This window comes from Triturus cristatus, chromosome 10 (assembly GCF_964204655.1).
Source record: "Triturus cristatus chromosome 10, aTriCri1.1, whole genome shotgun sequence".
Taxonomy (NCBI): Eukaryota; Metazoa; Chordata; class Amphibia; order Caudata; family Salamandridae; genus Triturus; species Triturus cristatus.
The window spans coordinates 405,507,937-405,533,256 of NC_140593.1; the positions used below are offsets into that span (position 1 = coordinate 405,507,937).

At 43.4% G+C, this 25,320-nt stretch overlaps 1 protein-coding gene across 15 annotated transcripts in view; it reads left to right on the plus strand.

The window, feature by feature from the left end:
• Positions 1-25,320, plus strand: part of KIAA1217 (KIAA1217 ortholog) — a 1,240,780-nt gene that overhangs the window by 1,112,748 nt on the left and 102,712 nt on the right. For all 15 annotated transcript variants that reach the window (XM_085631670.1, XM_085631677.1, XM_085631672.1 and 12 more), the window contains one exon: positions 2,812-2,963. In XM_085631670.1, coding sequence (XP_085487796.1) covers positions 2,812-2,963 — 152 coding nt within the window. The remainder of the gene's footprint in view (positions 1-2,811; positions 2,964-25,320) is intronic.

Sequence of the window (25,320 nt, forward strand, 5' to 3'; positions counted from 1 at the left end):
CCAAATTATAGACTACAGTACCGTACCGTACTGTCCTGTGTGTTTCGGAAATGGAAAAAGGAAAACAGATTAAAATCGAATGAATATAATAATTTTCATCACATCGGTATTGTACCCAAAGTCAATAGATTGAAAGAAGGCTAGATCTTCGGCCAGGTCCATAAAAATGTGCATTCCAAGATGTTTTTGCTCCCTGGTAGTCATCTAGCAAAGCTGAGCACACTGCTAAATATCACAACGCTTTGCACTGCAGGAAGGTGGACAAAATGGGCAGTTTTGGTGCAGATCATGATGACCCAACAAGGTTTCTGTAGCTACAGTGCACATGTAGCAGAGACGACACTTCCAGTGAAGAAGGTCATAGCTGTTTCCTGTATTGGTGCCTGGCAGCTGTAGTTTTCTTTAAGGTGCCATCTTAAACACTTGCAAACAACAGCACATGCTACCTTTTTGAGGAGCTTTCAGATGTTGGCGGAAAAAAACAGAAGCCTTTCTTCCACCTCGTGGGGTTCTGAGGTAGCTTGAAGAGCAACACATGTTTTTAAATGTACTCAATTCAGGGAACTAACAAGGTCCCTAAACACCTAAAGCCTCACGGTGAAATTCATTTAACCCCTTGAGTGCCCCGCCCTTTTCCCGCCCTGTGCCGGCCCTTTCATTAGCGGGCGGGGTTCATGACGAGATAGTCTCGTCATGGGCACTCAAGAGGTTAATAAAGAACTTATCTGTCCTTCATGTGGCGAGCATTAAAAACAACAAAAAAAAGACCTCTACCCCCAAACCAAAGTTGGAGCCCAGTTAGAAGTAGCTTTGTTTTGGGATTGTGCGCTATTCCTGATTGGTGTTCCTTCCTACTGCCCTTTTGAATGTACAGCTGAGGATTTAACACCAGCCATTTGCTGCTGGGTCATGAGCTGCTTCTTGCAAGCAGTGCAATGTGGGCGCCTGCAATGCAGTGATCTGACCATAGGCTGGAAGGGAGCAGTTATTACACTTTGGTCTTCAGAATTGAGTTTCACGTGAAGAAGGTAAAACGCGAACCTTTGATGGAGAAAACTTTCTCTTGTCGCCTGCGAGGAACACTTCCTCATGCTATTGCAGAGTTTTCGACGTGGTTCTGCTCACCATTGGTGTTTGCAAGCCATGATTGCTTCTGTTGATGGGTTCGGCCGGGTATGACGGTACTTCGGCTGACGGGCTGGATAGCACTGCCTTTCTTTTTAGTTCTGCAAATGAAAAGTCCTTCATCCATGACCCGGCTGTGCTTTGGCGGGCACGTCATCATTCCCTGCACATTTTCTTAGCTTTAAAAAGAAAACAATCTATCGGAAACAGTCATGGCCAAATGCAAAACTAATACACTGCAAAAACTGCTAACCTTTTCAGGCATTTTTGTACCGCAGAACAAGTTTGGCAATGTAAAAATATTTTGCGACCGTCTGCCACTAAAAATTAGAAATAATGTTGTAGTGGCCCAGAAATGAACAATCACTGCAAACCCAAACAGATTTGACGCTGTTAACCAGGCGCTGATCAAAGCTATAATAAATGCCTAGTGCATTTTTCAGATGTAAAATAGTCTCAGAGGCGGAACGCCTACGCAGCCAGGTGAAAGATGGGAGATTAAAGTTGTCTTTTTGATCCGGTTCAAAATGTGAATAACAATATCTTAATTCTGTTGCAGATTCTTGAGCCAACGAGGCCCATGGCTGAAGGGGGCAGAAATAAAGCCCCTAAGGGTATGTGAAGAATGCCCTATATTTGCCTTGAATGGTACACGCCCCATTACACTTCAAACCTAAACATGCAACAGATTTACTGTGCACCATTTCCACTGTTTACCAATCTGTGTGTGGAGCAACCATATTAAGCCAGGCTTTTGGTAATTGAAAAGTGATTCAAAAATAGGCTCTTGCCGTCACCTTACTTGCTTTAGCGCCAAGTCGCAAAGTGCGTTATGCCTGTAGGTGTCACATTCAGATGTAAAGAACTGGACTTCATACTGAAATCCTTGTTGTGGTTGTGAATAGTTCACTTCTATCTCGACATTACTTAAGAATAAGCCATTAATAGGATGGAAAAAGGGAGGACGGGAGTGTGTTGGCAGGATGGCTACACAAAATCGCTTGAAATTTGGTGAGTTCGTACAGATAATTGCATGGCTTTTCCACACAAACACGCAAAATAAAATTAAAACAGAATGTTAGTCGTAAATATAAATAATATGTGAGAAATTAAAAGGAAACCTTCATTTCATGGTGTTTTTGGGGGAAAAACGTTTTCTCACAAAAAAATTTTTGCTGTTCAGGAAAAAAAAGGGTTTCAAAAGTGCATATCACATACTCCATGATTTTCTGGAAAATAATAATCTTGTTGGTGTGGGTGTAGGGCAGGAGGTTTACTCTTGAAACATTATGAAAATCATTGATTTACGATTGTGTCTCTTTCGAATTTTATGAATTCACATTAAAAAAAAGCAAATTGAGGACCAACGTAGGTGCAACTCTGCATACCTAAATTAATTTGTCTTTATGAATGAGGTTACATGATTACTTATAACTCGAAACAGTTTTTTGGTTTTCTGTAGACATCAGTGCACAGAAGTGAACTAATTATCTTAAAGTTTAATTAGTAATACAACATCAATACCAAGTTTCTATTCACTTTGAACAAAAAGTACGTGTCTGTACAGAGCTGTGTTGTGTGAACAATGTCGAAACAAAGTACAAATGCTCCAGATACTTTGTATTTTAATTGTTTCTGAACAAAGATTTTATGTGTATCTTTTCATTCATGAATATCTTGTTTCAGGAGGGAAGAATTCGTCGACAATGATAGAATCCACGACCATTGTCAATCACTTGCATCCTGCTAGCTCTATGGCCCTGCAGGTTAGCCTACACGACATGCGGCGAAATGTGTCTGACCTAAAACTCCAGCTGCATAAGATGAAACAGCTACAGGTATGTTACATTTTAGTACATCTTACCTAGTATGTTTCATAGTCTAAACCTTTCCTTGGGAACTACTCTAAAAAGGTCAGCAGTAGATTTACTATTATCTCATGGCTAGAGGGAGAGGAGAACAGCACCACGTCTACTAAGATATTGTGCTGCGGTTCTCTTCCCAAGCTCTGGTGCATAGTTTGGCTGCCTTCACCACGCAGACAACTTTGCACCCTAGTGCAAAGTCTTGTGCATAAGTCTACCATAGATTTTGTACTGGAAGAGTGCTGTTCCAGTACAGCATACTAGGCTTAGATTTACTTTTAAACGTTTCCCACTTTGTATGTGTTTTGTACAGTACAGCATAAAGGCAAAGTTAGAAAAGTTTGTAGAAAAATAAACTTTTCTCCTTCTTTACACCTGTCTCTAGGAGGTGCTTTTGTTTTTTTGCACAAGGTCCTGTCTACAAATGATAGCAGGTAGGGCTTTTTAGCAAAATCCTTAGCTGGTTACATAGGAATGCCTATGCTTTACCAATGAGATGCCCTCCTGATACAAAATAGGGCATAGTGTTACTTTCTGACAACTTTCCATCACAAGTTTTGGGCTGCAAAGTAAATCTCAAATTAGCAGTGTGTGCTGGTTTACATCACTTTTAGTGACTTTGCACCAGTGCAAAGTATTGATAAATCTGGTCTTAGGTGCTTATCTTATTCATTAGGTTCTTTTGTACTCAAAAAGCGGTCAAGAACTGAGGGGCATATTTACAAGAGAATGGCGAAGTGTGGCGTTAAGCAAACATAGCTAGCGTCATGCTCCACTATTCTGAAAATGCAGGGATGCACCGTATTCACAAGAATGCGGCGCACCCCTGCATTTCCCCTAGCTCTGGTGCTAAATCTAGCTGCCTGGCACCAACGCAGGCACCCTTGCTCCATAATGCAAGGGTGTCTGCGTTTTGGGGAATGATTGTTTATGTGCAGGAAGGTGTCCCTTCCTGCACATAACCCAGAATGGCAAATTGTAACTTCTATGTGTGCTGCATTGTGCAGCACACATAGAAGTTGCCAATCATCATTTTTTAAATGATTGTTTAAGTGCAGGAAGGTGTCCCTTCCTGCAAATAAACAATCATTCATGACTATTTCGTGTTTCTATGTGTCCTGCACAATGCAGCACACATGGAAACAGCAAAAACAAGGAGCTATTAAGTTTTTCTCCTCTTTTCGCCATGTTAAGAACAGGTTTTCACTGGCTTAATTTTGGCGCTGCCCCTATTTATGCCTCCCTTGTAAATAGGGGGCAGCGTCGGAGTCAATGGGTGTTGCGGCAAAGCGCCCACCGCAACACCCATTGCACGCTCCTTTCATGTTAAGTGTAGTGTGAAAGCGGGCCTTATTTACAAGGAGGCATGAAATAATCCAAAAACAAGGGAGTTACCCCAGTGTGAAACTCACAAAGGGACGGGGTATCGACTTACAACAGAAACAAGAATGTCCCTATTAGGAAAGGCCTACGGCAAGGAGGCATGAAGCCATGTTATGTGGCTTAACACTGCCTTGTAAATAAGGTGAAGGAATTATCGCCACAGGAACATCATGTTCCTGTGGCTATAGGGGCTTGTAAATATGCCCCTGAGTTCACAAGTCAACAATGGTAAGTGCCATCGGGTAAGCAAATCTGTGCCCACCATCATTAACAAGGTCAACCGCAATAGTCCGCAGAATGGAGACAAAGATCTACCCAGAGTCATAAACTGTTATATTGTTAGGAATATCACAAGGGAGTTTAGCAGAGTAAACAATTGACCACAAGACCCTCATTTTTTGTATGTCCTGAATGTCCTGATAGTGCAAGCCATGACTCACTTTAACTCCTTCTCAGGCCTGACTTTGGTGTCTAAGAATTGTGGTGTTAAAAGAGTGCAGCTTAAATGGCATAGGTCAAATCAGAATAAGTATTTACCACCAAATTGACTGACAACAGAAAAGATGAACTGTGTACGATCTAATTGACTGTCAGACAAGTTAGTGCAAAGTGCAGTGTTTGTAATAAAAACACTATTTTTATTACTTTAAAATATCTGCTGCCATTGCATTTGGAAATATAGGATAAAGAAAGGTACCTGAAGGAAGTTGGTAATTAGAGGCTTCTACAAACATGATTTAAATGTAGTTTTGGAAGAGGAATATATCCACTATCTTTGGAAGTTATTCGGGCTCCAGCTAAAATTGTTTTTTTTGGGTTGAGGATGCTCCAACCATGGCAACATTCTCAGAGGTGAGCAAGTTCTTTCTCCTCTTCTCATCACCTAGAATTCTAACATATGATCTCTTGAGCACATTGGATAGTTTCCTCAGAGGTGACGAAGAACTAATAGAGCTTCCTTCCCTTTCCTCGTCATCTACATTTCTGAGCTAGTATCTCTAATTTTGACTTCTGATCCATTGTGTATATAGGATAGATTCCTCTGGACAGGGTAGACTCGAAGCTTGTTGTGAAGTGGTCTTGGGGCTACATGTTGCTGAGATTGGGAGCATGTGATTAACAAATGGTGGGTGCAATGTTCGACAGTCTGTGCAATGTTCTGCTCGAGCTTCTAAGTGAAACACCGATGTCGACCAGGGAAGTGCTAAAAAATCTGTTGTAATGGGTGTGGATTTTTTGAGAATGGTTACCTTTGATGGTGACATTGTGTATACATTTGAGCTCGAGCAGGACTTTCAGAGTTGTTTGCGAAATGTGGCCCATGTGTGAACGCATGTGCTGAGATTACAGCGAGAGCCTGATGATTGCATAGGTCTTGTTTCATGTATGTGCGGTACCTATGCTTGGAATATAGAGAGGCGTCCAGGGTTGACAGGCGGAGAGATAACTGGCAAACTGACAGACAGCCGAGAAGACGAGATGAAGGAAAACATCCTCTTGAGAACATGTGAAAATGAGAGATGACTCCAAGGCTAGGGACCTGAAATCGAAGTCCTACTTGGCTTGACATCCTCCTTATGCAGTGGAAAAGTGCCCAGATAATGATTCCTTCCACTCGGACAGATGTCTAGCCAAGTGACGTCTGAGATGTGCAAAAGCTTGGCATCAATCTACTGAAACTAGAGTTCTGTCAGTGTGATAGCGAGAATGGTTTAGAAAAGAGGTAAGGAATCATAACGTAGCTTGTAGGACTTTGGCTGGCATGTTGGAAGAGCCATGGTTAGTGCCCCCTCACATTTTAGATACTAACTTCCCATTCTGCAGGTGAATGTTCAGTCATGGATGCTAGCCGGTGCAGTGCTCATGTGAAGAGTCCATAGAGAATGAATTGCTAGAGTGTTTTTTGATTTCAGCTCGAGGAGTGGTTAGATTCTAGCCCCGCACGTTGTTGATTTATTGGTGACTTCATGGAAAACATAGTCTGCAATATGCTGGCAAAATAATGAATGTTGAATTCTAAGCCATTTGGTTACGGAGGAGGTAAATTGCTTGCTCTTGTTGTGCAGTTACCTACTTGGTTGTGCATCTTATAATTGTTGTTGACTGAACTCTAAAAAAAAAAAAAAAAAAAAAAAAAAAAACAGGGATGTGTCTGGTGTGGGTGGCACAACCGGATAACGAGCCTTATAAATAAATAAAATCAAACTAGCGTAAAGCAAACAGAATTGGATTGGGAAATGGCAAAATTCGTCTCTCTACGCATTGGCTGCCTTTATTATTGTGTAAAATCAAGAAATGCTTGACATGTATTGATATGTCGCATTAGCAATTGACAGAGAATGTTAATACAGCACCTGCTGGCTCAGGTGTTGAACATCAGTACTATCCCACACACGCCCCACCCCAGAGCAATTGTGACACAATGAGTGGAATATGTTGACACAGAACCCGCTGGCTCAGGCATCGAAACATAATACTACCATAAAGGTTACACACACCCCAAGGCTCTGGCTGTACACCTCAGAACTGTCCTGCAGGAGAGACAGACATACAGACACCAGCATCAGACAGTTGAGGTATCCTTCAAATTGCAGAGATTGGTCGAACATTAGCTATTATACCGTAGAACTATATGTCTGATTTTGTAAACATTACAGGCGCCCGCCTCACACATGTTAGCCGTCACTCTATTGGCCCATAAGTGCAGCCTTTGGCTTTAGACTTCAGTGCTTTATATAGCAGTGCTGTCTCTCACACGACATAGAAGTGACAGCTCCAGGCCTCTCATTGCGTGTTTTTCCCATAGCTGACGGTGAATTTAAAAGTTTAAGCCTCAGAAAGGAGAGCTATTTTACAGGCTCAACCATCAGAAGCGGAGATTTTTCTCATGCGGCGCTACACAGACCAGACAGACCGATGTCTCAGACAGCAGAGCTACGTTTCAAGTAACATTATTTCTGCGTAACCATCAGACACTGACAGTCAGCAGGGATCTGGCCCTACTGAAAGCCATACCGTGGTTCTCTGTGCACCCTCCACTCCTTTTCTTTGGCTCCTGTATTAAGGATTTAAATTATTCATAGTTCACTTTTTATGATTTTCAGAAGTGCAGTAAATTTAGGCCCCGATTTTCTGAGCCTTTGTATTGTCCCTGTATCTCCTTAAGGCCTCAGTAAAATATACAAAGCATCACAGCGGGCGATTTGTGTGGCTTTATAAAGAAATGTAACGACACAGCGGCTTGTGCCACATTAGGTTACATTTGGAGCTGGTGGTCATTCCATGGGTGGAGCACGGGCGCTCCTATGCATCCACCCATGGCAATTACAGATTTACAAAGGTTTGTAAACCTGGGATTATGTCGAACGGTACTTGTCCCGGAGGAGGGCGCAACGAGAAGAAAATCTTCGTTCCCCTCGTCGTTTCTTCTTTCTGTGCATGATGCATCCTGCCTCGCGCATAGAGAGAGGAAAGTGCCTGTAAGGACTGTTTTGTGCGGGAAGGGATAGCTTCCTGTACAAAAACAAGCCTGCCAATAACACAGGCACCCTTGCACTCTTGTGGCAGCACACGGTGAGCCAGCGCCACGAGAGAGCGGAAATGCTCCACATCTTTCTAAATATGGCGCATGTCTGCTCTCTCCATTTCACGCAGCGCAGCAGCTTTTGCTGCCCCGCGTTGCCTGAAACAGTAAACATGGCCCTTGGTTCTTACGTGCTGCTTTAGTGCTGACCCATCATGAACAGTCCCCATCAGAAGTCTCTATTTACTCCTTTCTCTCTCCCGACTCTTTCTCTATATTCTTTTCTCTGTGTCTCTCATCCTGTGTTTCTCATTGTCGTTGGCTGTCTCGAGACTCGGCCTGTTTGTATAATGCCACCCAAGCTATTCCATTAAGTGAGCACTTTTTCAGCACATTGTTGTAAACATATGCATTTCGTGGTGTCACAGTCACATACATGGTCATTTAGCAAACCCTTTGTTTAGTGATCTGCAAAGCAGGAAACTTGATGAATACATTTTGGTTGTGATGAAGTACTGCTGTCAAAAGAAATATGTATGTAGTTTGCTTGAGCCAAAACCTATTTTAGAAATTCAAATGGACTTTAAGCTTTAAAACTGCAACTGTATGAAATCTTGTGCACTTGGCAGCAGCCTCTTGTAATTAGAAAATTAAATCACGCGAGAATGCCAGGGGAAGGCCAGAATGCATGTCAGCGGATGCGCAGATCATCTTGGGCGCCCATTACTCTTGGAAATGGTCGACCTTTAAATGTGGTTTCATGGCTTCCTGCTGATGCCGTGGGTGTCGCCAGCACGTCCATCTTGGAGGAGAGAAAATGCGAGCAAATGGTGCATTTAGAGATTAACCCCCTAGAAGGTGAGCTAATCCAGAAATAATTGCATAGCTCCACAAGGCTCTGTGCTCAGGCCTGACGTCAGTAGTGTTTCTTTTCTCAAAGTATTCACTCTGCCCTTTAAAAGCAACTTTTCTCTTGCGCCCAGTACTGTAATTCATATATGCACAGTAAAAAGAAAGAATTAGGAGTGGGCTGCTAAGGATCAGCAGATAGAATAGAAAACCACTGCTAAATTAGAGCTAGCTGGTCATATAAAACTGCATAAAAATATCTCCAAGCGCATAATTAGGAGGCTGAACTGTTCCTCAGTTGAAGATAGTTTTCAATTTAGGTAACTGGTTAAGATTGCAGAGTTAGTGTTTTTTCAAATCTGTCTTGTTAATCTTTCATGATATTTGCTCCAAGAATGTCGCCTGCTGCACAGACCATGTTGAACTTTCATCTGTTCATCGATCATAGCCAATCATCTACTTAGACTGTACGATCAATACAACATTGTTAACCCAAATATAGCAGTCAAATGTGTTTCGCTCTAGCTTGGCTGAGAGGCAGCACATTGGTGCTACAGAAAATTTCCTCAGCATGTAGTTTTATCTGTGATACAGACTGCCTACCCTCTCAGAAACCCCAGCAAGACATATGACTGACTCCGCCCCATCCATACCAGTCCCTAAAAAGTGGAACCGCTACCTGAAGGTTGTGAGCCTCCTCCTGTGTGCCTGAAATGGTCCAGACTTGAACCACACCATACCACAGAGCAGACCTTGCATAAAATGATCATTATTTTAAGTTCCAGTGTGTGCTATACTTTACTTTTTCTTGAATGCATCTTACACTTGGGTTTTGCTCAGAAGAACTAAAACATTGCTGTAGAGACTGATGTTTTTTTTCGATGCAGCAAATATAAAATAGTCTATGTGTACATATATTCTTGTTTAGCATTGTGAGTTCAAAAGCTGAAATTCTGACGACCAGTGCAACCTTCATCCATGACTGGCATTCCGCAACGTAAAAGGGCGGGAGATGGGATATCTGCCTTGGTGAACAAAACCTTCGAATGTTTCTTTCAAAGGCACATTGATTACTGCTTGAACAAGTGAAGTTGTTTTATGAAAGCTAACAAATAAATTACCTTGTTAGTCTTATTGAGGTATCAATTCTTTACTTTCTTTGGATGAAAACTTTTTTATCTTCTCTTTATCTATCAGTCCACAGAATCCAAACTCTAAGTAGAAAAAGAAATAAAAAAATAAAGGATCACTAAAGTTATGTACTTTTAGTATCTTTTATTTTGAGATTTATTTTACTCTTATTGATTCTTTGCCAGTGATAAAACCACAAGCACCTGGAAACTATTGCAGATAAGCTTTAACCAGAAAATATATATTTTCTAAAGCTTTGGAAGCTTTGTACAGCAGTGAAATGATAGGTAATGGGAGATCACTATCAGGGGACCAAAACCAATGGGAACCAGGGTTTACTTTTCTGTTCCACATTCCTCAAACCTATTTTGATACCCTCTGGTGCTTCCCATGCTCTGTCTGTATGTTTTTCTCTGTACTTCAATATGCTTTCTGGATTGGAATTGTGTTTTTCTTAAGCTTAAACTATGTCTTGTGATATTTTCTTGACTAGCTGCATGGCCGGAGTTGTTTTTCGTGGAAAGTACTGAATCCTCTGTGGTCAGGGCGGAAGCATTAATAGAGATTGGCAAGATCGAGCAGGGGATACAGTGGTAAAAATATAGAGGTGTAAATGACCTCTAACACATTCTTTTAAACAGCTTCTATTTGTAAAGGTCGGAAAGCCAAGATCACAAGTCTCTTTTGGTTTGTTTGCTCTCTCATGTATGATTTGTTTGGTTCCTTCATATAGTTTTCCCTCCGGTCTCATGTTACTTCCAAAAGATATGCATCTGGATCCGGGAGGTCCAAGGTATATCCAGTAGAGCAAATATTTTGGCACATTTTCAAGATAACCCTGACTAAATAAATGATTTCCCTTCAGATTTATTGGAAGTAAGTTTAACTAATGCCACTCTCCTAAAATCTGGCACCAATCAGGGCCCTGGATTTGTATTGAGTTCCCTTGTTCTGACTGGATTTACTTCAATGGTGTGCAACCTGTGTGAGGGGGTAGATTGTACTGCTCTGTGTGAGCATGTGTGTTTGCCTGCAGGTTCGTGTTTCTAGCATTTGAAATTTACAACTTGGTGAACATCGCTTTTATTGTCCCGGACCTTGAGAAGTGGAAAAGGCAGTTCTGGCCATTGTGTCCTGTTCCACAGACCTAATGTGTTTCCAGCACACCACAGCCCTTTCAAAGTATACATGAGTAAGCCTTCACCAGAGCTGCCATAGTACCAGTCTGGGATCAGGTTAGATGGCTGGTACCCTGGATGAGAGCATCGCACTAGGTGAGAAGCACATCTCCTAACACGACCGTGAGGACACAGGGTGGAGTGCTGCCCCAGTGTGAAGCTATTGAAGATCCCACAACAAGGTTGAGTTACAAGTTGTCACTTTGGCCTCTTGCTCCAATTTTTGGGGTCTTCGTCATAGCATGTCATCCTATGTTGTGACAGCGGGTGTTGGCGAGGGCACGCAGCTTTAGAGCATGCTTTTTCTCTCCCATACTCCTGCTTTTTCTCTCCCATATTCCTGCCTCTCAGAGATAGCAACATACAATGGTGCAGCAATCTCCTGATGGGTGCCCTGGTGTAAAACTTAGTGGCAGAAAGAATGCGCTCCTCCGGGACCTGCAAAACCTGAATAAAAAGTCCTAGTATGAGAACATGAGTGACATTGAAGGCAAAAGTCCTTCACAAACTTTCCTGTGATGTTATTAAGTGGACACTGGGCATATAATGCTATTACCATTGAAATCTGTCACTGATGGTCCATGGTCTGAACAAAACTGTGACACAGTCTGCACCACACCTAGACAAGGAATCCTAAGCACTATGCAAATGCACCCTCTTTTTATTAATATTTGCCACCTAAGCTCAATCCTTGATAAAAGCCAACAGAAGGTGAAACCATCCCACACTGAATGTCCAACCACTGATCCAGAAATGTAAGCATCACACCCAGCTCCACTTCGCAAAACCTAATCTGAATTATTTGTGACTGAAGTGTCATCAGAGAGATACTCTGATGACTACATACACATTTTAACTACATTCATAAGCCATCATCTTATATACCCCTTTTGAAAACTACAATCCTCCCCTCTCAAACTCTACTGCCCATTAGAGACAGATTGACAATCTTTCAGTGATATCCGATACCCAACATAAAATCTTAATTGCCATAATTCCAGTACACTTCTTACCCATACTGTGTCCTTCTCAGAACCCCTTTCAGAGGTCCTTGGGGTACGCAGGGGCATGGTGGTTAAGGCCTTTTACTTTTGATGTCCCAGGGCCCAACCTACTATGGATTATGGGCAATTGGGCTAAATTCCTGTTCTGCACTTGAATCTCAGTGGTAGCTGTGAACGAGCTGTCAAAGGAATCCTCGGGGACAGGGGGGAAGTGTAGATACAGGTACGTGTACCCCACTCAACTCAAAGTGCACATGGTACTGTCAAAAAATGAATGTCCAGACAAATACTCATTTTTATAAGAAACATAACTATTTTATTTTTAAGTCAGCACATACAAAGGTATAAATGACATTCGTCAGCAATAACCATGACCACTTGAATTACGCTGCAAGTCCGCACCAAATTATGTGCCAGGGTTGACTATATTATGCAGCAAGAAAAGCCAAATTATGCAGCATAATGCAGTACATTTTTTGATGGTATTACTTCATTATTTTGACATTTGTGTACATGTTAATGATGTCTGGGCAAATATTTCACCTTATTAGTACCAGATTAACAACCAAATACATAAATAAGCAACTGTAAAATGACCAGTTAACCTTTTCAATGGGCCTTCCAGCACATATGAACACATAGCACCACGTTTTCAGTAACTTTTGATCCGTTTGAGCTGGAAACAATTTTTTTTTAATCTGAAGATTATGTAGCACATGTTAGATTATGTGGCCAATCCTTAATTATGCGGAAAAGGCCATAACCACAGAATGGCTTAATTTCTGTGGCCCTGGCAATAACACAGTCTCTTTGAGGTCAGGGCTCTAGTGTTTTTCAGGCAAATCCCCTGTAAAGAAAACCTGTAGTAAAAGAATGAGATTCAAAAAATTCTAAGGATTATCCCATAAATTTAAGTTGTCAATAGACCTCAATACTAAATAAATTATAGTGACTTAACCCCATAAGCATGTTAAATATGGTTAGGGTTGCATCTTGCTTGAAAAAAGTAATGGGTATGTTTTCATATGGTTTGCTATTCCACATTTTGTTGTTAAAAATGGACTCAAACTATTTCAAAGATTAAGCAGTTACAGACCAGTAACCTTTACTGAGTGTTGATTACTTTGGGCTACAATATCTGAGTTCCGAGTCCTCCTCACATGGGATAGTAAACCTTGCTTGCTCGCCCACACTGCCCTTTAGATTATCAAGACACAAAAAGCAATACTGGGAACGTACTCGACAGCACACTAGTGCCAACTCTTTGGGACACCAGAATTGAATGTTAGGTGTGCACCGAGAACAGCCCATTAACCACCGACTGCCCAGGAAAAAAGGGATGATAGCAAATGCCAAGTACGCACCAATTAAGAGATATCCAAAATTCTGTCAGGCTCAAAGAGATGGGAGCCTTGTATGGTCTATTTACCAGGTCAAAATCCTGACTCCGATCTTAAAGTGTCGGAAGACTTGCATCTGGTTTGTTGGCTAAATGTTATAATTTATAACTTCAGTGGAGAACAGGATGCCTTACAGATTTGTCTCCAGCAGTTGGTCTCCACATGATGAGGGTGCCTTACAGATTGGTCTCCAGTGGGATCAGGATGCCTTTTACTTACATGCAATTGCCAATTCTTAGGCTGTTAACCAGGAAAAAGCCGACCAGTGGTATTTGGAAGGAGCTCCTTTAGCTCATCCTGGCATATGGAGGCATACACTGAAAAAACAAAATGGATGTTATAAGTATGTGGACTTTAAGCTTGACTCCCACTTGCATCTCAAAGAGCCAGTCTGGTTTAGGGTCCCTTCCCTGTTGATTATATAGGACTAGAGTTGGAAGTCAAGTTTAGTTGGATGAGAGCGTTGTCTGCTGCTTTGGCCTGGTTCATGAAAGCTGAACATGCGACCGATCACAATACTCTCTTGTGTCACACGTATATTTATCTGCGGAATACTTCACTGTCGGTAAGTACTGTGAGTACCTTAACTTCAGTATGAAGACATTATCCTATTTGCAGCGTGTGTTCTTTAGTTGATTCTAGTTGTCAATGTTAAGTTTAAAACTTGGTTGAAAAACGCCATCAATTTTACTTGGAAAGCGGTGGCTGTACTCAGATTGAGGAGGGAGGTACATATTCTGTTTATTGGGATACATCCCAGCACCGGACCTCTTCAGTGCGCGTGAGTGCGGCACTTCGATCTTCTGTCAGCTGCAAGTGAGCTTCTCGTTGGGGCGTCCCAGGGTTCACGGTATCACGGATGTGTGTTGCCTGGGAAAGTAGTGTCTGTCTCCTGTTTAATTTGGCATCTGAAACCTTGCACCGTGTTCTGTTCGGTCGTGGTTTTAACGGCGGATCAAGATTGAACTGTTTTGCACTTGGTTTTGCATCCTAAATCAATAATTTTAGATTTGCTGAAAACATTTTGTAATGTTTATATGGCTGAATTTTAACCTAGATTAACTATAACACAAGCAAACAAATGATGGTCTAATGCCATTTTAATCATTCAAAGCGATTAGTTTTTAGACAAGCAGTGAACACCTGCAAATGAGCCCTCTTTCTCAAAAGTAGAAGAATACTTAATAGAATACTTGGCTATAGAACATATTTTTATTCGAAGTATTGCATGAAGGTACCTGAAACTGTGGCACCTGTATCAGCAGAAATGCCGCCTCTTCCCCTATTACCACCTTCGTGACAGGTCATAGTTATTCAAGTTTAAAGCAACATGGCGGAGCTCACATGGCTCCAGTCCAGACTGCGCAGGTTTCAGAAGCCTTTCGTATAACAAAAAGTCGAAATGTGTTTAGGTTTCACTTGCCTGCATTCACGTGTGTAAGTGAGACAGCAGGAAAACAGGTCCATGGTCCTATACCTACCAGGCATGTACATCCTCTGCTATCCCGGATTCATGCCTCTATAATCTGAAGTGCCCGTGTCTCACTATTAACATTTGCTGATGGGAACTTATTTGGTGTAACTCTTCCTTCTCCATACCGTAAAAGAGGAGCATTGTAGAACTGTATGTCTTTGTAACTCATTATTTCAAAACTTTCAATGGAATTCAAATATCTGTAAACTTTGACATAAGTTTTTATAAACTGATCAGCAGAAAAACTGCACATCCTGCTTCTATCATGATTGCTATTGTATTCCGAACAATGTAGATGAGGCTTGAATGTTTGCACACCAAAAGAGCGCAAAAAAGGTGCAGCATGGGGGAGAATCTGACGTGAGTGGATGTAGCCAGGGGCTCTGGTGCGTAACCCCATACCAGAACGCTCAATATGGGCTCTGGTGCGTAACCCCATACCAGGATGCTCAATACGGGCTCTGGTGCGTAACCCCGTACCAGGACGCTCAATACGGGCTCTGGTGCGTAACCCCGTACCAGGATGCTCAATACGGGCTCTGGTGCATAACTTCGTACCAGGACACCCAATACGTAAAGGCAGACCAAGGAGAGGAGTACCCAGGTACAGACCCTAAACGAATGTGCCCATTCGTTTGGTTAAGTTTTTTATATCTGTAGAGGGCCTGAATAAATCTGTTATTCAGGTGCTTTGCACAATGTTAACTGGGTCGTCACTATTGTTCTGAAAGCATCAGGGTTCTGCAGTCCCTTGATATCACTAGGGTGAGTTCCATTGCTGTGCTGAAGCCATTTGCAATCATTTGCCAGCTGTGGAGCTCCTCTGAATCGTGAGACGTCCTTGATTTTGAACAGGAGTGTCTTAGGTGTGCACCACAGGAGTCTGCTTCTCTAGGTTTCTGATCTTTAGAGACCAGGCTGGATCACATAAAGTGATCACTGAAATGTCGTACTTTAAGGCATGGGGCCGAGTCCGAAGACATTTTTGACTGCCGGCATTTCCTACCCTTGGTGATAAGTTAAGGCAGTGCTTGTTTTACGCTGATTTTATCACTGTATTATTAAATCAGGTTTCTGGAGGTGGTCCTGTATGCCAAGAATGCCTGTGCGTATTTGTGGTGTTGCAATTTGTAGTGTCGCTGATGTCTTTTGTTTTTCTTTGCACTGCTGAGTTTTTATCCTGCATTGTTGCAATGTGACTGTTTAGTTGTGTTGTTCCCTATTACGTTTTGTGGTGTTGGCTTGCTTTATATATGTTATTGTGTTATGTACAACGATTTACTTTAGATATGTCAACAAATGCAACAGTTTTGGGATGACTGGTGTTTTAACCCCTTGCATGCTCATGACGGAACCACTCCGTCATGAGCCACGGGCGCCGTGGGCTCATGACGGAGTGGTTCCATCATGCTGCGGCCGTTGGCGGCTGCTCCGCCCACGCGTCGCTGTTTCCCCGCCTGTGCGGGCGATCAGCGCAAGTGGGTGGAGTCATGACGGAACCACGCCGTCATGAGCACAGCTCGCCCGTGACTCATGACGGCGTGGTTCTGTCATGAGCATGGCGGCGCCGCGCTCACCCCTAACCCCCCCAGCGCTGCGGCGGAATTCGCGCCGCAGCGAAGGGGTTAAATAGTTGAGGAGCTGGAGCAGCAGTATGTTACAGTTTTAGTTAGTGGTAAATGGTTGTCTGCTCCTGGAACTTTAAAAGAATATTCTGCCTTTGCCTGGAAACATAGTTGAATCAGTTGACATCTTTAAAGTAATTACAGAATACAAACAGTGACATAACACAGTGCAAAATAACAACACAACAAAAGCACAGCAGGGCACAAAACAGCAAAATAATCAACATAAAAATCAACAAAACCACCACAGTACAAAACAGCAATAGCAAAATGCAAGAAAGCAGCACTACAGCAGGAAAAATAACCCAACATATCTCTACCACAACAAAATACAAACTAATAAGTTAAAACAGCCAAATCGCACTCCAGAAACACATCATCCTAAAATGAAACCAAAACAGCACAAAATAACACAACGGCACAACACAAGCTAAACAGTGAAGCAACAGTAAGATGGCACAACAGAGCACAGGCACACAACAGTTACAATCACACAATAACGCATTTGTACAAAAGCACAACAATGTTTCACACAGCAACACGACACAATCACAACTCGAAAACACCATAATGTTATTGCTTTTTGCATTGTGTTAGTGTTTTGTATTGTTCTCTTGTGTTAGTTTTACATTAGTGTGTTGTGTTATTGTGGTGTGTTGTAATCTAACATTGTGCTGTTGTGATGTTATTATACTTCAGCTTCAGACTGTCTGCTTACCTATGCACAAATATTCTTGACACGCGACCACCTTCGCAAATCTGCTTTTATGTTACACAGGCAAAAGGTTTTTGCACCGAACTGAGCCTTACTTACCACCATAATTTGCCCTAAAAACAATTGTAAGAACATGGTAGTCAATTCTTGGGGCTTTTAACAGCCAATGAAGTTCTCTCATGTTTGAGTGATATAGCGTTGTCGGGGCAGGGCAAGTTTGCCACGGCTCTGCAGCTTGCGTAATCCTAAAGGCATCTTTTTGGAAGCTCTTAGAAATAGAGGTGCCATGATTTTACCAGTGCAGAAGCGTTACACAACTAGTGTTCATGCAATTTCAGTGCATTGATATAACTGTGAGGAGACACATGGCGCTTTGTAAATCCCCAAATAAATGTTCATCTCTCAGACGTAAAGGACGTCTCGCTAAGGTTTGAACACTTGAGCTAAAATGTAGACACCGTTCCAGCTGCTAGACCAGTTAACCCTTTGAACACACATGTAGAAGATAGGGAACTTCTCCAAGCTACACACTTCCGTGGCCGTCGGCTGCATGAGAGGTGCAGTCCTCTGTCCATTTTAACTATCTTTGCAGTGGCGTTCACATACTTGTGTTTCATAATTAAAGACAGCTGAAAGTCATCACAGCTATTCTCTCGAAAGGCAAACGGGTCAGACTGACCTCAAGTCACACTCATTAACATGGATACCTTGACAGCTCTATTAACGGAGCACATTGTGGACACATAATCTGACGGCTAATGAGGCAGTTTTGTACGGTCTTGTTTTTAAATTTGACCTGAAGTATTCTTAGGGGTAAATCGCCCGTCCAGAAACGAGAACAGTCATCCATATATTACTGGTTCAAGTTTCCCGAGTCTATTACTTGAGCATTAGCATTTTGCAGATGGTTGCTGGGAGCTTTCCCCAGTGCAGGCGCCTGCTGGTGTCATAAAATCATGGCCTTCACTTGTATTTTTACTTATTTATTTCCTTTAAGTTTTTTCTTCTTCTATATATGCAGACGGTGTACTCTTGATTCTGATTGTTCTTTTGGCTTCTGTTTTTTTGTGTTGGGCCCTGTTATGTTCTGTGCTGTTATATTGCTTTGTATATGTTGTTGAGTTATGCACCATTGTTAACTTTAATAAACTAACAGATGCCACAGTTTTGGGCTGATTGGTGCCTTGAGTAGATCAAGAGCTACTGCGGCGGTATGCTTCCGCTTTAGACATGGGTAAATTGTTTTTCTTCCTACAACTTAATTTTTTGTGTAGTTCTGCACTTTCTGATGTGCTTCTCAAAAAAGCTTTAATGGCATGCCATTGCCATGGGTACACCTCAGTGTATCCATTTTGTCATTTCAAATACTTGAATTAGATTTTCCATAATAAAACAAAATACAAGATACAAGTGTATCCATTATTTGTGGTAAAGAATAGATGAAAAACCGCTCTGCCTCTGGACAAACCCTATTTTGCATGCCCAACGTATTGAAGTAGAGAAGAAATAGACGGCACCAGCATTCCTAGAACTTAAATGTCATCATCAGACTTTGACCGCGGAACAAAGGGAGAAAGAAAATGGAAGTGAAAATTGGAAAAGAGTGATGGGCAAAATTCTTTGATGAAAAAAGAAGCAGTAAGAGATAGGTGTGGGCTGGTGAAATTAAGACATTAGGTGAAATCACAACGAGGCAGCTCTGGTGTTAAACAACTCCGGCATTCAGCAGAACCCACAATCTTTGATCCCATGTGGCTTTTATTTTATTTATTTATTTACAATTTAGGCAGTGCCTGGATCAGTATGTTTTTTAAGAAGACCAAGTTTACCATACTTTTTAAACTTTCTTGAATTAATAATGTTCTCAGACTTTTGTCTTGATGTGTTGATATTTGTGATGTGGTTTATGTGCTCTCTTTTATGAGGTCTCACCGAAGACAAACCATACGCTGTCTGTTGCAAGACATTTGGAAAGCTTATAGTGGGCTTAAAACCTGCCCATTGAGTACCATTGTTTGGCCTCATTGTCACTCATTTTCATGCATCTTATTTGATGGCTTGTGTGGGCTTTGCTTTGCCTCCCCTTCACACGTTTCTCCTTCTTCTGGAGCGTGGACGTATTACTGTAACCTTGCACTGCTCATTTTTTTTGTGCCAATATTTTTTCTTTTTAGTTAAGCACTCTGCACGGGTGCGTGCGTTTTCCTTTTGTGCTTCTCTGCCCCCAAATCTCTGTGTTGCTCTGCCTCATTGTGTGATTCTGTGCTCTCCATCTGTGTTACTCCTGTCTTGTATGCTTCTCTAGCCCCCATATCCATGTTTCTCTGTCTTGTTGTATGCTTCACTGCTCCCCCACCCCCATCCTGCTCTGTCTCACCACATGATTGCACGCCTTCGAGGCCAGGACAGGAACTATGCGCTTGATTCACACCCGGTCTATACAAGCCCCCCCCCCCCCTCCCATTAGAGCACTCCACCTGATAGCCTAGAGGCAGCGTTCTACTCACAATGTTTTTGTTTCCTTTTAGGTTTGGGCAGCTACCTGTTGCGATGCTGCCCCTTGGGAAGGGATGTTTGCTCCTGGGAGTTTCGATTGTGCATCCAGGGGTCCGTTTATAGTTTTGCCATGCCTACGGTGCCTGGCCGCGCAATGTTGTGGGGGTTTGGGGGAGGGATGAAACATTCTCTGTCTCAATGTCTACTGTGAGTAATCCTCTTAGGGAGATAAAGCTACTGTCCTGGAATGTCCGGGGAATGCGATCCCCTTCCAAACGCCATATCATCCACAGATATATCTGCCGTAGAAGTGCATAAATTGCGATGTTACATGAGAAACACCTCACGGCGTTAGAAGGCGCGGCCAATTATATGCAACCTCATATTCGGCATTTTCTCAGGGAGCTCTATTGTGGGTGAGGGCGGGTACCCCATTTGAAGCGACTCACACGCTCATCGACCCTGAAGGACGTTACATCTTAGTGAAGGGCAGGATATTGGGTAGAGAGGTGATTTTAGGGGGTATATATGCACCAAACCAGGATCAACGTCAGTTTCTTAAGAAATTGTCTGGGCCCCTGTCTAAAGTAGCAGCAGGTGACCTGCTCATGGGCGGGGACTTTAACTGTGTGGTGGATGTACACCTAGACAGACCTACACCCCCGATACGGGGTACGCTAGTGACTACGATATCACAGGGTTTCCGAAACTGGCTGGGGCTCTGGGAAATCATAGATGTCTCGAGATTAGAGCATGGGCAACAGAGAGATTACTCCTACTTCTCATTTCTTTATTGCTTGCGCACACACACTTAGACATGTTTATCTGCTCATCCAAATAAGTTCGGCTGTGACTTGCATGGAGTATTTTGGGCACACCCTATCAGATCATAGCGCATTGCTCTTGGGGTTTTCACATCGAGCAAGCCCCATGTGAAAAGGCCTGCGCCACCCCTTATGCCTGCTTCAAGCAGGCTTAAGGATTTGACGCAGTGAGGCTGCAGCAGTGTTGCAGTGAAATCTCATACATTTCACTGCAACACTTCTACGATCCTTTTTTGCGCTGGAAATCCCACCCTGCATACATTATACCTGTCTCAGGTATAATGTAGCGCAGGGGTTTACAAAGTGACCCAACTGCGTGGATGCATCTCTTTGTAAATATGGCACAGTGTGGCGCATTTTTTATGCCGCCGCAGCGTCACAAAAAGTGACGCAACAGCGGCATAAGGGCCTCATAAATAAGGCCATAAGAGCTTTGGAAGCCTTATTTTGAATAGATCGGCACATGTTGTCATGTGTTTGTAGGTTCTATCTATTCAAGCAGTGGTCCATTGTATCGGTACAGAAAATGCAATTGGTGTTCTTTAATTTTATGGTACGTCATCCTGTGTTGCAAATAGCTGGTTCCAATAGGTTCTTAGTTTTTCAAAGGTAACTTTTCACTGATGCCACACACAGGACACAAGTCTGCTTTTACAGGTACTTGCAGAAACTACAGTGTCTTCATCTAAGTTTTACCATCTAAATCAGATGGCCATTTATTAATGATTTTTGATATTCTGTTTTTCATGCATCAAAGCTTCATCGTCTATCTTAATTGCTCTTTCATCATTTATTTGTGATGCTCTGTCTTTCAAGCGTCTCTGTAGGAGCTACCACCCTCTTACACCCTGCAGTCATCCAGATCTTCTGTGTATGCAAAGCCTTTTCATAGAAATAAAGGAATATGCCTCAAAACTCCTCTACCACCTACATAAATACGTAGGATTGGGGGTAATGGAAAGCCATCAGAAGTGATGATTGACTAGTTGAGAACCTTTATTAGAAGGTTTCAGGCATTGAAAAGGTGAGCTTTGAGATTGCTTAGCCTTTGGTGCTACAGCACCTTCCACAGCGTGTGCCACAATATTTTCTTGGGATGCTGTAGACCTCAGTCTTTGTAATGGGATCTGAAGTTCTAAACTCTCCAGAGCTGATGATCAGGAAATTGACCACTATTCTAAAAAGCGAGCGGCAGTCTAAAGTTTATGTGCTTGAATTGCATTAGAGTTTGCAGCACTTCACCGTGAAGAACTCCAGCCACACTCCCATATGAAGAGCTGATGTACTGGTATGTCTAAACATCCTATGAAGTCTGCCGTTCTGAACCTACCCTAGGAGGTCTAGATAAGATCATGCTTCACCTCTATTGTGAGTTTGGAAATCAAAATCTGAGCTAGCAAAGAGGAGAGTAACCATACCTCCACTAGCCTAAATCGGGCAGTAATGCGGTCTGCTACCCTTTAAATGGGGAAGTTGGCAATCTGTTAAATGATCAAAGAAGCCGTTTAAAGCTTAGGATTTAGATGGCACAATATTCTACAAACCCAGCGTGCAAGTCCTTCATCTCAATAGCAAACTACCGAGGCTGTGTTTCTTGTGATAAGTTGTGTGTGGTAGCAGACACTGTCCAGGCACCAAAATATAAGTGGCCCTCATTCGTAATTTAGACAGCTAAAAAAGTGGCCCAAGTTTGAAAATACATGGATTGGAGCTTACTGAAAGCAATGTTTGTTTGAATATGGGAGACATCAACTGTAAAAAATGACCCAGCAGACCTTAAAACAGGCCCACAACCAGCCAAAGAAACAGCTCACACGCGGACCTGCACGTTGGGGACTGCCTGATTGCTCTATAAGCTATTCCGACCGTGGTACCAGATATTCTTCTACTGGAGTGCAACGTGGATTGTGTGTTCTCCATTGAACGGGTCAGCATAGGTTGAAGAACTGAGTGAGCACCTGGCAAATTCAACAACTACTGACCGATCTCTATGCTCCTGTTCTCACCCAAAGTATTAGAAAAAACCACTAATTAACAACTCTCCTCACATCTGGAACAGAACCTCCAACTCTACTCCTCCCAAACTTGATTCTGTAGCAACCACAGCAACGAGACAGCCCTCATTGCAGCTACGTGACAACATCGAAACTCTACTCGACCAAAGAGAGATTGCGGCTCAGATCATCCTAGACCTCTCGGCAGCCTCTGATATGGTCTCCCATCACAAAGGCTGCACAACATAGGCATCTAAGGAGCTGCTCTCAGATGGATCGCCTCTTTCCTAACTGGGAGAACGCAAAACGTCCAGCTTTCCCCCTTTGTTGGAAAAACCACACTCCCATACTGAAAGGGTGGTGGTGGTCTTCCGGACATACACTGTGGTAGCTTGGCTCGAGTGGTCAGGAATCAGGCTCCGTGCTAAGCATACGACATACCCAAACAATAACCATGCGTGCATCCGTTCCAAAAACGACTCTACACCGTAAAAATTATGAAAATATCTTTCTTTATCTTCTTTTTCTCTTAGTTGCTGATTGGATAAAATAAATAACAATCACAATATACAAACTTTAAATAGTGCAGGTCAAATAAATACTGGCTTAATGATTCAATAAATAGGGGTGATCATAAATAAGGAAGGCATAAATATAAGTGCAATACATACAGGCAATTAAATATTCTGAGGCAATAAATACTGTAAACCAATAAATATTGTGCATCAATAAATACTGTAGACCAATAAATACAGTGAAGCAATAAATAGGTTAAATACAATAAATACAGTGCCCCTAATAAATACTTAAAAGCTGACAGTGACACTCATAGAATCAGTTCACTTTTGAATTCCTAAGGGCTGATTTGGCCCAGGCACAGCTTGTGGGGATGTGGAAGGCTTGGGGGTGTCTACTCCCTGGCTTGGACAAGGCTGAGGCCTAAACTGAGGTAGATCAAGGGGGGAATACCAGAGACCTGGCTCTCTCCCTCCACACAACTTCTCTAGATTAGTCCCAGCTCACCCCTGGCACAGTCAGGTTGGTTCCAGCACCTCCCTAGCCCCTTAGAGCAGTCTCTCAGGTCTCCACAGGGCCTTAGGCGCCCTCTACTCCACTTACTGCCCTTTTTCTGATGCTCCGACGCCGCTGGAGTCGTGTCGACGCCGTGAGGCGGTTCCAGTTCGATGTCGGCGGCCTCGGCACAATGTCAGTTCTTGACGACGCCGGTAGGCGGTTCCGGTTTCGATGTCGGCGGCCTCGGTTCGATCTCGACCTCCGATTCGATGGCGTCGGGCAGTCTTTACTCGATGTCGACTTCGGGCGGCTCCGGTCCGATGGCGACCTCAACTTCGATGACGTCGGCCGGCCTTGACTCGATGTCGACTTCCGGCGGCTCCGGAGTGCGATCCTCACTCCCGACCTCCGGTGCTCCTCTCCTTAGGTTTCCGGCGACTCCGGAGTGCGACCTCCACTCCCGACCTCCGGCACAATTCTCACAGGTTCCGGCGACTCCGGAGTGCGATCCTCACTCCCGACCTCCGTTACACTTCACCTCGGTCTCCGACGACTCCGGAGGGCGGACTTCACTCCTCCGATGACGCCGCTCACTCGACCTCGGGTGACTTCCTCCTCGACCTCTGGTACTCCTCACGACCTCTGACGGCGCCCTCTCTCGACCTCCGGCGGCTCCGGGTACGACGTCTGCTTTTCCAGTCAGCGCCGCTTCTCCACCTCGGGCTCCAGGTCTCAGGCTACTCGACGTCGGACTCCAGGGAAACCAGTTTCCAGGTCAGGATCTTGCTGTTCTCTGTTTCTAAGGCCTGTTCCTGCTGTCCAGGTCCTTAGGATGGTGTTTCTGACTTCTTCCCACACAGGGCTCCAGGCTGGGCTCAGTCAGTAGGGACTAGTATCAAGGGTGGGTTTATGGACCCCACTCCAGGCACAAGTTTCCACCCCTGCTGCTTCACTCCTTCCTCCTTCAAGTTTCTGCTGCTCACTCTTCACCAGTCAGGTGCCAACTGCCAGCTCCAACTGCCAACTCTCTGTCTTAGCTTCCCAACATTCTAAACCGCCTCCAACTGTCACAGGGTTCTGGAATGTTCTGGAAGGTGCTGGTAGGTTCCAGTGGATGCTGGTGATGTCACAGGTGGCCACCATTTTGTGCTCCAGGCCCTCAGACAGAAGTTTCAGGGGTAGCTAAAATGGCTCCCTGAATCTGCAGCAACACGAAAAAGTCTGATGGTTCCCAAAAAGGAAAAATTCAAACAGGGTTTGAGGCAAAAGTGGGACAAAATAAATAATGATGAGGAGGGACCACCCAAAGGGCTGACAGGTCTAACACCCTTCATCTCCAAACCCAAGGAAATCATCTGTGGAATTCCCCCAGGATCCCCGCTCAGCCCCACCCTCCAACACTTATATGACTCCTCTGGCCAACATTGCCAATACCCGTTGGACTCAACATCATATCCTTCGCCACAGAGCTCATCCTCTCCAACGACGCCACCAAGATCAATGTCCACAACTGCATGACAGACGTTGCCAACTGGATAAAAGACAACTTCCTGAAGCTCAACTTGGACAAAACAGAGGGACTGATTTTCAGAAACAAAAGCTCCCCATAGGACACATCCTGGTGGCATGCAGAACTTGGACCTACTCCTACCCCCTCTGACCATGCTCGGAACCTAGGCATCATTCTGTACAACAGTCTAAACATGATGACTCGGGTCAA